The sequence below is a fragment of the Oryctolagus cuniculus genome, chromosome 11 (assembly GCF_051225735.1).
Source record: "Oryctolagus cuniculus isolate XC-2025 breed Fujian yellow rabbit chromosome 11, ASM5122573v1, whole genome shotgun sequence".
Lineage (NCBI taxonomy): Eukaryota > Metazoa > Chordata > Mammalia > Lagomorpha > Leporidae > Oryctolagus > Oryctolagus cuniculus.
Genome location: NC_142877.1, coordinates 102,774,133 through 102,788,990, shown reverse-complemented (window position 1 = coordinate 102,788,990; position 14,858 = coordinate 102,774,133). Strand labels below are relative to the sequence as shown.

The 14,858-nt window shown below is 38.2% G+C and overlaps 1 protein-coding gene across 19 annotated transcripts in view; it reads left to right on the top strand.

Annotated features, from left to right (window-relative positions):
- Positions 1 to 14,858, top strand: part of ANKS1B (ankyrin repeat and sterile alpha motif domain containing 1B) — a 1,209,513-nt gene that overhangs the window by 166,971 nt on the left and 1,027,684 nt on the right. For all 19 annotated transcript variants that reach the window (XM_089308838.1, XM_089308836.1, XM_089308835.1 and 16 more), the window contains one exon: positions 3,970 to 4,266. In XM_089308838.1, coding sequence (XP_089164964.1) covers positions 3,970 to 4,266 — 297 coding nt within the window. The remainder of the gene's footprint in view (positions 1 to 3,969; positions 4,267 to 14,858) is intronic.

The following is a 14,858-nucleotide window of genomic DNA, read 5'->3' as shown; positions in this document are numbered from 1 at the left end:
TGAAATTTATGAATGTTTATTTCTGGAATTTTCCACTTAATATTTTCGGACTATGATTGACCTGGGTTGAAACTGCAGAAAGCAAAACTGTACATATGTGGGACAGCTTTCTTTAAAAACATCTCTGTGTTTAATATTTAAGGTTTATAAAATGTTTTCCTAAATGTTAGCTCTTTTGATTTGTAAACTATACTGTAATCTTTATAGGCAAAGTAATATTCTCTTTGTGCAGATAAGTTCAGAGAGATCAAGCGATTTACTGTTGCTAATCAGTGGCACATTAGCACTTGAACATCTTGTTTGCAAGTCTTATATGGTTCTAAAATGATCAATTTAAGGTGATGTAATTTTGTAAAGTAAAATATTCTACCTTGAAATAGGTTTTATGATTGCCACAACCTTCCTATCTTTTGTCAACTAATTTATTAGTTATTTCTTCTGATGCTGTGTTTTAAATTTCTATTTGTCTTTACATTAATATTCTCTTGCTCTTTTAAAAAATTTTAGCATTGGGGCAAAGACCAGAGGAACCTTATCTCAAAAATACATTACCCTTCCCCAAAATTCAAACTCAACTCATGTTAGATGTTTCACTCCGAAGCAAGATCTTTTGGTAAATAGCTTCTGTAAGCCAGTTAGATTCTGCAGCTTGTGATCTGGTAGATTCTTAATTATTCTGAGAACATTCATTTGGTTAAAATATGCCAGGAATTCATTTTAAAAATATGTATTAAAACAATATGTTTGAGAGGCAGAGAGAGAGAGAGAGCACTCACAAATACTGGTTTCCTCTTCAGATGTCTGCAATGGCCTTGAGCTGGGCCAGGCCAAATCCAGGAGCCAGGAACTCAATCTGGGTCTCCCACATGGGTGGCTGGCACTCAACTGCTTGAGCCAAAATCTGCCGCCTCCCACGGTGTGTATTAGTAGAAAGCTGGAATTGGGAGTGGAGCTGGGACTTGAACCCAGGCACTCTGATATAGGATGCAGGCATCCCACCTGTAATCTTAACTGCCAAACACACACACCCCTTTCTTTTCCTTTCATATACTTAAAATGTATTTTTTTATTTAAGAGGCAGAGAGAGAATTCAAAACGTTTTAAGAATATTCTTAAGATATTAAGATAGATATTATTGCAATGCTTAATCAGTGCTTTATCACAACCTATGTAAAATTTGATGTTTTTTAGACCAATAGTGTATGTGTGGATACAAGTATACAATCATGCCTTTATAAAAGTACCACACTGTGGTCCCCACTGATGTGACAATCCAAGTGTGTGTTGTTATGGCTAGATTCTGTGAACATTTTCTCTTGAGTATGTCTTGAATTGTTGAAATATTTCTCTTGAGATCTGACCACTGCTAATTGATGTTATTCAAAAATTTTTCAATTTTACTTTTATGATTTCCTTGGCTACAGGCCTAGAAAAGTAGATAGGTCTTTGAGGAATCATTATTTCATAATTGGGCTTTCTCCTTTAACAAAGAAGGGCTGCATTTTGAAGAATTACATTTAATCTCTTGCAGACCAAGGGAAAATTTTGGTTCATCAGGAGACATATTTCTCTGTCATTTTTTCATGTTACGAAGTAGTAGAATTGACTTTCTTATCTGGTGTATAAGTCTTAGCCAGTTAAGAAAATCAGGGAGCCTGAACCTATATGTAGTCAGTCTCTGTCAGAAAGTAGATTATGGTAACACATTCAAACCTAGTCTAAGAATTCAAACCCACAAATGATGGAAGAATCCATGCCTTCGATTGGGTTCTCTGTCAGATCATGAAACATTTCATTGACTGCCTCTGAGGAATAGAGTTTTATTCTGTATTTGACCTTCCAGTGCCTTCATTTGATACCTATTTGTAACAGCTGTAGGAAGCTTTTTCTGAGTGCTTTTCTTCTTGACCCTTTTTATGTTTTCAAGTCTTCCCTCTCGAGTCTTAATTTATCTGCATTGTTCTGTCATCCAGAGCAAGCCTGAGTTACTTTCTGGAATATGAAGATTTGGGGGATTTGAAATTTCTTTACCTTTTTGTTTTGGTCAGAACTGTCTAAGCAGCTACTTCCTTGTGTAACTTGGTGTTTTTCTGGGCAAACTCTCTAGACATTTTGCTTCCAGAACACTATTTCTCCTTTAACAACATAGCAGCACACAGCAGGCAATGTAGTATAGTAGAAAGAGCATGGGTTTGGGATTTTTGATAGATTTCCAAAGATCCTGATTCTGTCCGGGCTTATATTTTAACCTTTTTGTATTTTATTGTCCTCTTCTAAGAAATGGGGGCAAGAATACCAATAATGTAGAATTTTTATGAGATAAATGAAACTATTTAAAATTTTTAGACACTTAGAAATAAAAAATAGTAAGAGAAAGTAAATTGAGGGAAGAAAAGATGAACATGCAAAGAAAGGGAACTTTAAAATATATAGAACATCACAAGGAAGAAAGAATAGCAAGCAGTGTAGGTGATATGTGTGATGGTTAAGAGCATTGACTTTGAGTCTGTTCTTGAGTTCAAATCCTGGCTCTACCACTAATTGCTGTGTAACTGAAGAGCAGTTGTTGAACTTCTCAATGCTTCAGTTTCTTTATCTTTTCAGATGGGAATGATGGTGATAACAGTATCTATCTCAAATGAGAACATGAGTGATATATATGAAATGCAATTGTTTCTGGTGCATAGTAGTAGCTGATGATGGTAGCTTCTCCTTACCCTCAAACCCTTCTTTAGGATCATTGAATGTTTGTTGTTAAAAATTTCTTCTTCACATTCCTGCTAACTGACCCTTATACCTCTAGACATACTCAGATCCCATCTTTCTATCCCATCTGCCCAAGTGGTTTGAAAGGACAATGTGCCTGGCAACTGGTTTCAGTTTTCTCTATTCTTAGCAGTTTTTTTTTAATCTTATTAAATGTACAGGAAAATATTGTTAATTTTCAACTGTGAAATAGTTACAGCTGCACATGTAGTACTATGATACTATTGTTGGATAATTTTTCTGGGAAGTGCTCTAGGTCCAGCTCTTAACCCATAATTCTTTTTTTTTTTAATTTTTTTTTTTTTTTTGACAGGCAGAGTGGACAGTGAGAGAGAGAGAGACAGAGAGAAAGGTCTTCCTTTTGCCGTTGGTTCACCCTCCAATGGCCGCTGGTGCACCGTGCTGATTCAACAGCAGGAGCCAGGTACTTATCCTGGTCTCCCATGTGGGTGCAGGGCCGAAGCACTCGGGCCATCCTCCACTGCACTCCCTGGCCACAGCAGAGAGCTGGCCTGGAAAAGGGGCAACCGGGACAGAATCCGGCGCCCCGACTGGGACTAGAACCCGGTGTGCCAGTACCGCAAGGCGGAGGATTAGCCTAGTGAGCCGCGGCGCCAGCCAACCCATAATTCTATCTCATGAAGATGCTGTTATATCTTAGGGCCAGAAAATTTTCATTCTCTGCAAAAACTACAATGATTTATACTTACATGGAAAATAAAATGACACTTTATTTGGGAAACTTTTCTGTAAATCTTTCTGTAAATCTTTCTTTTTTTAAGAATTTAACATCTTAATTGCCTTTAAGAAAGCCAGTCTTTTAAAAGTGTGCTGTAATTGTTCTTTATCTCTTTCATAAACCATTGACACAGAGAAAGTGACACACAGCACAGATACCACTGGCCATCTGGACCCAGCAGGACCACTGATTAACAAGGCTAAATCATTTATCATTCTTGGAATTTGGAATATGTGATTCAGGGAAAATTTTGATTTGCCTCATTAAAATGAAAAATACAAGATGTGATTTTGATGCAATGAATGATAAATACTTTCATCAAATATAAAATTCAATTAGGCATAATTATTAAAAATAGATAAATCTTAAAATGACATTTTCAGGGCATCTCAGCTTTAAATTGTGTCTATTCTGATAACCCGATTTTTGAAAATGTGCCTTTTATATCTTTTTTTCTTACACAGAATAATGAAAATGAAACGGCCCTGCACTGTGCAGCCCAATATGGACACTCAGAAGTAGTTGCGGTTCTCCTGGAGGAGCTCACTGACCCTACGATCAGGAACAGCAAGCTTGAAACCCCTTTGGACCTGGCAGCACTCTATGGACGGCTCAGAGTGGTCAAAATGATCATCAGCGCACACCCAAACTTAATGAGCTGCAACACCCGAAAGCATACGCCGCTTCACCTCGCTGCACGCAATGGTCACAAAGCAGTGGTACAGGTGCTGTTGGAGGCAGGAATGGATGTGAGCTGTCAAGTGAGTCTTCTTTCAGCTGTGCTTAAAGGCGGTGATCCTCCTGCTTTTGCTTTGAGATATAGAAGTTAAATGTAGAAAATTGACCACATTTTAAACAGATTGTCCACAGATATTTTTGTCACTGCTAAAGGTACTATCCTGTATGCTTCAGAGAAAGATGAAGAGCTGTAAGGACTAATTTTTAACCTTATTCTAATTTCAGCTCTATACTCAGGAAAAAAATGTTAGTGGATAGTAGTTGTATATAGTAACATTAATAGTGATTTCCTTTATCCTAGTTTCTTGCACGGAGCCTGACATACACTGGGAATTTAATCAAGTTGAATGAATGAAATTAAAATTCCCTTGAATGTTTTGAGTATGGACTTAAGGTTTAGCATGTTTACACATTCGGAATTTAATTCTCAACAGCTATCCTGTGAGATTCAGAGCCATTAAGTTCCAGTTAAAAGTTCAGGAATCACATTCAAAGACTTAAGAAGCTTGCCCAAGGACACATAGCTGATAAAAACCAGCATATGAATTTAGATTTACTGATTAAAGTCCAGGCCTCTTTCCAATATAATTTATTGTCTATGCATAACTAATGAAGGAAAGATCACCATGACGAAGGACAATCAGAAAAAAAAAATTGTTAAAAAATTGTTACTTGAGTTGAGCTTTGAAGGAAGGTAGCAGTTGGATAGATTTTATTCCTTCACAATGAAAGGACAACCTACCTTTATTATCTAATCTTATGTTAGCCCAACTCCAGGATTAGTTCATGCCCCTACCCTCTTCTCCTTTTGTGACTATGTGTTGGCTCCCAATTTAATGGCAGCATTCTTGTCTTCCAGATAACTTCCTTGTTCCTCTCATACTGTGATCTCCTCTGAGTATGAGCTTTGCTACATAATGAAATATCTGAGCCAGGGCCCAGTGTTGCAGCGCAGAGGGTTCAGCTTGTTATGCCAGCATCTGCTATGGGAGTGCCAGTTTGAGTCCAGGGTGCTATGCTATTTTTTTTTTTTTTTTGACAAGCAGAGTTAGAAAGACAGAGAGAAAGGTCTTCCTTTTTCCATTGGTTCACCCCCAAAATGGCCTCTATGGTGGGCGTGCTGCGCCGATCCAAAGCCAGGAGCCAGGTGCTTCCTCCTGGTCTCCCTTGCGGGTTCAGGGCCCAAGGAATTGGGCCATCCTCCACTGCCTTCCTGGGCCACAGCAGAGAGCTGGACTGGAAGAGGAGCAACCGGGACAGAATCCGGCGCCCCAACTGGGTCTGGAACCTGGGGTGCCGGTGCCGCAGGCCGAGGAGTAGCCAAGTGAGCTGCGGTGCTGGCTAGTGCTATGCTATTACCACGTTCTTGCCAGTGCACCTGAGAAGGCAGAAAATGGCCCAAGTAGTTGGGCCCCTGCCACCCACTGAGAGACCTGGTTGGAGTTCCTTGCTCCTGGCTTTGGCCTGGCCCAAACCTGCTTGTTGGTGGCCATTTGAAGAGTGAACTAGCAGATAGGAAATTTCTGTTTTTCAAATAAATAAATAATTTGAAAAATGTAACGAATAACAATGCAATAGCCATTTATAATTCTGGAATTGGCATTTTAAGCTCGGGATAGTTCTTCTGGTCTTGGTTGAGTTCTCTCACGTATGTGGGGCCTGTTTTAAGTCACATATTGTTTGGGTGATGGATGAGAATGCCACAGGTCTGTCATGATCCAGCAGGTTGACTTGGGCTTGTTCACATGGCAGCAGTGTGGTTCTAAGACAGAATGGAATTGTACAAGGCTTCTTGAGATCAAGCCTTGCAACAAGCTGACCATCACTTTCGCCATGTTCACCTGACCAAAGCAGGTCACAACGACAACCCAAATTCAAGGGGATGGGGAAACAGGCTACCTCTGGATTAGAAGTGGAGCCGAATTATGAAAGTGGTGTGAATACCTAGAAGGAGTAAACATGGCCAATTTAGCAAACAGTTTACATAATCCAGCTGATATTAGTGCTCTACTACAGGTTTAATTTTCCTAGAAACTGTTGAATCCTATGTCTAAAAGGTTTTCTTTACCCAGTTTTAAAAATCTTAGGCTTTCTGATCTCAGGTTTAAAGAGGTTTAAAGAGGGCTTTTTTTTTTTTTTTTTTTGAACTTTTCCTTCATTTTTGGTTGTTTAGATATTTGTAATATATTTTCTCAATTTCTTGTTTATTCAATTTCAACAGCCTGGCAAATAAACATGAGTTTTTCCTAAACCTCATCTTAAGGTAAAAAAGTCTTTCCCCCAAGGGGGTACTGAAACTATGTAGATATATATTTAATATTGTAGAGTCTCATAGTATTTTAAACACTGTTCAATGATGAAGTAGATGTTTATTGCCTAAATGTTGAATTTCTCTAATCTGAATTTACCACACTGTAACATTTCTGGAATATTTCTAAATGCGATTTCATAGACTGACTTTTTAAAAATAATTTTTCATTTATTTTATTTATTTGAAAGGCAGAGGACAGAGAGAGAGTGAGTGCATTTCCATCTGCTAATTCACTCCTCAAATGCTCACAATGGCTGGGGCTTGGCTTAGCTGAAGCTGGGAGCCAGGAACTCATACTGCATATCCCATATGGGTGGCAGGTGAATCATCATCACCTTCTGCCTCCCATGGTGCACAATAACTGGAAGCTGGAGTTGGGAGTGGAGCTGGGACTTGAACCTCAGTACTTCTGTATGGGGTGTGGGCATGCTAACTGGGCAACATAACTGCTGTGTCAAGTGCCAGCTCTCAGCACATACTGATTTATATCAAGAACTCTCACTATGACTGAGATCAGTAAGTCACTTGGTATTCATGGCCAACATCTTTCATGTTTTGTGCTACATGACATAACCAGAAAAGGATGAGTTTTGATTCAGTTTTATAAATGTGTGTGGCACATGTTTTTTGTATAAAATACTACATTTTGTCCTTTTGGAGGATTCAAAAATAAAAAAAGATCACCGCCCCAAATTTAGTGGAGGAGATAAAAATTTTTGCAAGAATAACTCCCATACATGACACATATTACATGCTAAAACAAAGAGCTGTAGAGATATAGGTGACAAAATTATAGATTTTTTAAAATATTTATTTGAAAGAGTTACAGAGAGAGGGAGAGACAGAAATTTCTTCCATCTGCTGGTTCACTCCCTAAATGGTAGCAACAGCTGAGGCTGGGCCAGTCCGGAGCCAGGAGCCAGGAGCCAGGAGCCAGGGGTTTCTTCCAGGTCTTCCATGTGGGTAGTAGGGGCCAAAGCACTTGGGCCATTTTCAGCTGCTTTTCCCAGGCCATTAGCAGAAGCTGGATAGGAAGTAGAGCAGTCGGTACACAAACCAGTACCTGTATGGGATGCTGGCATTATATGCAGTGGCTTTACTCCTTATGTCACAGTGCTAGCCCAGAAATCATAGCTTTTGGGAGGAAGAACATGGGAAGAAATTGATGGAAATGACAATAAAGAGAATGTCAAAAATTCAATACAACTTTGAATTCTTGGGGTAATTTAGTTACAAATATACATTATTTTGATAAACAATGTTTTCAAATACTGAATTTGAGTGCTTTCTGCTAGGGTATTTACTTTCAAAGATCCCAACATGTTTCTAACATCTTTTATCATTGCCATTGTCATTCCTTTAGATTTTTGTACTTGGCCTTGCCAGTATTTGGGTTTGTTACTCATGTATCTGGAGAGAGGGACATAGTATGTTCAGATCATGGTGCACATCTTATCAGAAGCTTCAGGGCTGGTGCCTGAGTAGGACGGCCAATGTTTTGTGTCTCTATCCTTTGTTTTTATGGCCACAAACTATATGAAAAGTTCCAGGTACAACTATTGTTCACAATAAGTTTCTAAATTATATCTGATGAGATGAATCTTCATCAGAAGAACAAAAATCATCAACTGATGTTTTGCTTTTGTTATTGTTACTTTGTTCACAGAAAATATATTTTTGGTTTTATTGCTTTTTTGGGAGTGAATATTTAGTTTTATCACTCACTTTAACTGTCACTTTGTTTTTTCCATCAGATTCACTGGAATTTTTTTTTTTTTTTAAATCTCAAGTAGGTGTGTGTTGGTATTCTCACAGGCTAAGAGTAAACAGTACCAGCCAGTAACCTTAAACTGTTTCACTGGGTTTAATATTCATTAAATTGCTTTAGTTAAACAGCTGGGAATTAGCAGTATTAAAAGTAATCCCATTCAGTAAATTATAGTAATACACTTTTAGACTTTAATTACATTCATGTTATCATGAATAAAGCTTTAAAATGTGTAGATGGCTTTGGAGGATCTTTTCCTTATAATGGCGTGCATTTTTAGTGTTATTAGTACTTCTAAAGTTTTGTTTTCTGCTTCATTTCTCTAACCAATTTTAAAAACTGTAATGCTTATTTAAACTAGTAAACAAAATAATTCCTGTTTGGACTAATTTAATATTTCATTTACTTATCAACCCTTTAATCTTAAATAATTTCTTGCTGGGGCCAGCATTATGGTGCACCAGGTTAACCTGCTGCCTGTGATGCCACTATACTATTCCAGTGCTGGTTCGAGTCCAAGCTGCTCCAGTACTGGTTCGAGTCCAAGCTGCTCCACTTCTGATCCAACTCCCTGCTGATGTGCCTGGGAAAGCAGTGGGGAGTGGCCAAAGTAGTTGGTTCCTTCCCACTCACATGGAGGATACAGATGAAGCTCCTGGCTTTGGTCCAGCCCAGCTCTGGCCATTGTGGCCATTTGTGGAGTGATCAGCAGATAGAATATCGATCTCTCTCTCTTCCTCTCTTTCTTTAACTCTTTCACATAAAAATAAATCTTTTAAAAAAAGGCTTACTAAAGGGAATTCATCATATAAAGGTAATTAAAAGGTATATTTTTAGTTTTAAAGATTTATTTATTTATTTGAAAGATAAAGTTACATAGACAGAAGGAGAAACAGAGAAATCTTCCATTGGCTGGTTTATTCCCCATGGCCACATGGCCAGGGCTGGGCCAGGCCAAAGCCAGGAGTCAGGATCCAGGAGCTTCCTTGGGGTCTCTTACTTGGGTGGCAGGGGCCCAAATGCTTCAGTCATCTGCTGCTGCTTTCTCAGGTATGTTACCATGGAAGTGAATCGGAAGTAGAGCAACTGGGACATGAAGCAGCATCCATATGGGATGCTGGAGTCACAGGCTGTGGTTTGATCTGCTTTGCTACAATGCTAGCTCCAAAACTATATTTTTTTTTGAAAAAAAGATTCATTTATTTATTTGAAAGGCAAAATTACGTATATAGAGAGGGAGAGATAGGGGTAGAGATCTTCCATTCACTGGTTCACTCCCCAGTTGGCCACAATGGCTGAGGCTGGGCGAGGCTGAGGCCAGGAGCCTGGCTTGGCCTCCTTCGTGGGTGGCAGGGACCTGAGTACATTAGCACAAGTGTATCTTCAGCTGCTTTCCCAGGTACATTAGCAGGGAGCTGGGTTGGAAGTGGAGAAGCCAGGACTAAACCAGTAGTATCTTAATACAAATTAAATTGCCAATCTTTTTGAAATTAGCTATTATTTTTATGTATTTTAATCATTATTTTGAAGTAATTTGTTTTGGTTCTTTTTTAAACTGTCACCTTAACTGGTTTTTATTAATTTCTTTCATTAAATCTTGAAGAATTAAAACAGTAGCATGACATTAAGATAATTAGGGGGGCCGGCACCATGGCTCACTTGGTTAATCCTCCGCCCGCGGCACCGGCATCCCATATGGGTTCCGGTTCTAGTCCCGGTTGCTCCTCTTCCAGTCCAGCTCTCTGCTGTGGCCTGGGAAGGCAGTGGAGGATGGCCCAGGTACTTGGGCCCCTGCACCCGCATGGGAGACCAAGAAGAAGCACCTGGCTCCTGGCTTTGGATCGGAGCAGCGCTGGCCGTAGCAGCCATTTGGGGAGTGAACCAGTGGAAGGAAGACGTTTCTCTCTGTCTCTCTCTCTCTCACTGTCTAACTCTACCTGTCAAAGAAATTAAAAAAAAAAAGATAATCAGAGTTTATATGGATTAAAAATGAAATTTAAATTGCATTATATTGGTAATAAAGAGTACAAGTTACCATGGAAGGAACCATTAAGAAGCAAACTATTGGGGTAGGTCTTTTGGTCCAGTAATTAAATCGCCACTTAGAATGCCTGCATGCCATATTAAAATGCCTGGGTGAGTCCTGGCTCTGTTCCTTCTTCCATCTTCTAGCTAATGCACATCCTGGGAGTCAGTGCATGAAGGCTCAAATAGTTGAATCCCTGTCACCCTTGTAGGAGGCCTTGATTGAGTTCCCAGCTCCTGGCTTATCCTGGCCCTGCCCTGGCTATTGTGGACATTTTGGAGTAAACTGCTGGATGAAAACTCTCTCTGCCTCTGTCTCTCTCAGCCTTCCAAATAAAATAATTTTTGATAAACTGTTACGAGCAAAATTTTGCTTTGAAAATCTTACAGTAGCAGGAGAATTAAGGTTTGTATGTGAACAGATACATTGTATTTTAATAGTTTTCTCTGTGACTTCCTCAATGATAATTTCACAACTTCCTCACTTCCTTTTCTATTGTCATTTTCTGATCATGGCTTTGCTTTTATTCAGCTGAGGAAATAGAAACAATCACAAATTTTCATCACCACGTTTGCCTATGTGTAATCCAGCAGAAAATGTGAGGGCTCTTATCTGATGTATACATTAATGGAAACATGTAGAAAGTAGTTTGAGCTGTGAACAGAAAGGAATTTATTTGGGTTGATTTGTGACCACACACAGGCTCTCTGAGTAAAGCAGAGTTGTAAGTTTTGTAGGGTTCACTTTTACAGAAGTCATACATATTCATTAAGTTTGGGGGAAATTCTAGGAAGGGTTATTTACATTCAAATGGAAGCAGGACACAGACACACTAAGTCATCATGTTTGTTTCATGTGTTCCATATTCAGCTGGGAGGGGAGAATTATAATGAGAGGGTTTTGGCATTCTTTCCGAAAGGAGAAATGAAATCAAGAACATGGCGGCTGCGTCTACACAGAATCTTTAACTTGGCTTCAGCTGGGCTGAAGCTCATGGTTTCTTATGAATGGGAGTTCATGACGAGAATGCTTCATCCACTCAGTTGTGACTTGCATCTGCCTGTAAGAATATCTGGTTGACTTTAACTAGGACTAAAACAGAGTTTGGTTATTTTCTTTGCAAGATGGTATCAAATGTGCATGTATCTGCTTTCCTTTCTGGTGCTTTAAATGAACTGTCTAGCTGTATTCTTTTTTTTTTTTTTTAAGATGTATTATTTATTTATTTGAAAGAGTTACAGAGAGAGCAAACAAGTGAATGAGAGATCTAACATCCACTGGTTCACTCTCCAAAGGACCATATCAGCTAGAGCTGGGCTATCTGCAGGAGGGAAAATGACTCTTATAAAGTGTGGAGGAAAGAAAAGTGAGATATGGAATAGCAGGTTAAAGTGATAGCAAGTTCTTAGGAACTTTCTAGGCTTGTTTTTATTTGCTGGGTAGTTCAAACGTGTGTATGTTGATGGAAAGTATAACCATCCAACGAAGAGAATGAAGTTGACGATATAAAGGAAATGATGAAGATACCCGATGAGCAAAATTGAAGCAGCAGAAAGTGATAGAACAAAGAGCTCATGTAGGAGACTAGCATCAAAGAGGAGAAAGGGTGCTTCTTTTGAGACAGAAATGAGAGAAGAGAGGATACATAAAACAAAGGCTTGAAGTTCCTCATCCAGTAGGAGAGGACTTTTCGAATTATTTGTTGACATCATATTTCTCATGTGCCATTTTTCTCAGTTTAACATTCTTACCACCTTCACCTGTTCTTCACATAATGCTTTTCTAGGTCTTTATTCTTTGGGATCCTCTTCTCTGGATACATTCTGATCTATCAATGGCTCTTGTAAAAATTTAGTACTCATAGTTGAACATAATATAGATATCATGTAGCTAATGTATCCAGAACTACTGCCCCCCAACTTGTTCAGGCATAGTACATTTGTTTCCATATAAAGTTAATGGAAAATGGAATTCAAAGATAAGTTCATTTTGGTACAAGATGTTTTAGAAATCCACAAATATGAGAAGTTTATAAAAAGTTAATGGAAAATGCATATTTAAAAAAAACAGTGCATGAATGTCATGTCTGCCCTCCATGTACATTTTGAAGCACCTTTACATATCATTATAATTCTTATCCCTTAGCTATTTTCATCACTGTTTTCAGAGCCCTCTGCCCCACCCTACTATCAAAAGTGTCCAGACGTGTGTGTACTTTATATCTGGTTGCTTGGGTAAATCTTGAAATGTTACTATACTGTCAACTGAATGTTGATTTTAGAAATTATGTTTGGTTTAGATGATTAATTCAAATAAAATGGAGAAATTTGATCCATAGGATAAGCAGACCCAAAATCTCAGAGGGGTTAGGGGGATTTAGGTTTACTTACTTGAGTTTTATTTCCTTGTATATGTTCTAGCTTGCTCATTGATTGTGTTGGAATAAATATTTAATGAGAATACAATTTTTCAAGGTCTGGTTGTAGATCTAGGACAGAGTGCTGAGATATACAGAATAGGGCTTATTTGAATAAGGATATTAGATGCAGACTCAGTGTAGGGGGTGCTAATCTCCAGGTATGTGATTTAAAAAAAAAACTGACTTTATACTTTGATAAAATGTTCTTTAGTTTTTCTTATCTCTGATGAAAGGAATGAAATTATTACAAAATTAACCTATATTTTGAAAAAGAAAAGACTATAGACTTGACTTCTTGAAATTCCACATTGCAACAACACAGCGATAGCAGTAAATAGTTTCTCTACTAACCTGTGTTAGGTAGCTTTTTGTCACTACAACTAAGATACCTTAGAGGAGATTCTTAAGAAGGAAGGAGGTTTATATTGTTTTATAGTTTTTGGAGGATCACAGTTGATGATTGGGTGGCCCCTATCAGTTTAAGCCATCTGGTGAGGTTGGAGAGTGACAAGGCAGATCACATGATGAGCTAGGAAGCAGAAAGACATAGGGAGCATACTTTTTTATTCAGAGATTCTGTGTCCTGTTGTCAAATGTATAGAAACACTAGTTCTTGGGGCAGGCATTGTTGTGTAGTGGGTGAGCTGCCCTTTGGGACAACTGCATTCCATATAGTAGTACCTGGGATCGAGTCTTACCTCAGCTGCCTGTCTAGCTTCTGGCTTTAGCCTGTTCCAGTCTTGGCTTGCCTTTTGAATAGATAAAAAACACTTTTTATTTAACCTAACATTTTTATCTTAGAATATCATAAAGGATATATATGTGTATAATTTTAAAATATTAGCATCACAGATGTGTTAAAAATAATTTTCTAATTGCTTTCTTACCAGCAATATTAATGATAATACTTGTCATACACTTTTATAGGATAACAAGATACTTTTAAAGTCTTATTTATTGTATGTTAACCTCTTATTAGTTCTTGCATCTGAGATTTTTTCTCTGAATTAAATAACAAGTAAGTTCTTTTAGGAAGGGTCTGTAGTAGCCATTTATTTCTAATCTGTTTAAAAGTTTCTTATTTCACTCTCATTCTTAGAAGATAATTTAGGGTGGACAGAAAATGCTAGACTGACAGTTATTACCCTTTGACACACAAAGGTATTATACATTCTTTTGCCATTCTTTTAAAGAATCCTCTGATTGAATTATTTATTTTTAGACTTTTCACATGAGATATTTTTAGTATATTAGGTGTTTTTTAGTTTCAATGTGATATGTCCAGAAGATTTTTTTATCTTGCCTAATATTCCTAGACTTAGTGATTTATCAGTTCTGGAAAGTTCCTAACTTTTGAATATTACTTCTCTATCATCTCCTCTAGAACTTTGGTAAGATAGGTTGAATCTTCTATCTGTTTCTCACATTTTGCGTCTCTTGTTTCTTTGTACTACATTATGTGCTTACAATTCAATACCTTTTTCTTTAGTTGTATCTTATTAGACACATTTACTTTTTTTTTTTTTTTTTGACAGAGTTAGACAGTGAGAGAGAGAGACAGAAAGGTCTTCCCTCTGTTGGTTCACCACCCAGATGGCTGTTATGGCCATCACTGCACCGATCCGAAGCCAGGAGCCAGGTGCTTTCTCTTGGTCTCCCATGTGGGTGCAGGGCCCAAGCACTTGAGCCATCCTCCACTGCCCTCCCGGGCCACAGCAGAGAGCTGGACTGGAAGAGGAGCAACCAGGACAGAATCGGCACCCCGACCGGGACTAGAACCCAGGATGCCGGTGCCGCAGGCAGAGGATTAGCATAGTTAGCTGCGGCGCCGGCCTAGACCCACTTACTTTAAATGTTGTATTTTCAATTTCTAAAAGCATTATTTGGTTCATTTTCTTATCTGGTCAATTTTGATAGTCTTGTTCTTTTGTTTTATATCTTCTAGTACTTTTGTCTTTCTGACTTTATATTTATATATTTTATATTCTGTAGCTGATCATTCCAATATGTGAAGGTTTTGTGGGTTTTACATTTTTAAAAAACTTCTATTTATTGCTAATAAAGGACTGAATTTAAAGTGTCTTTTTTTTT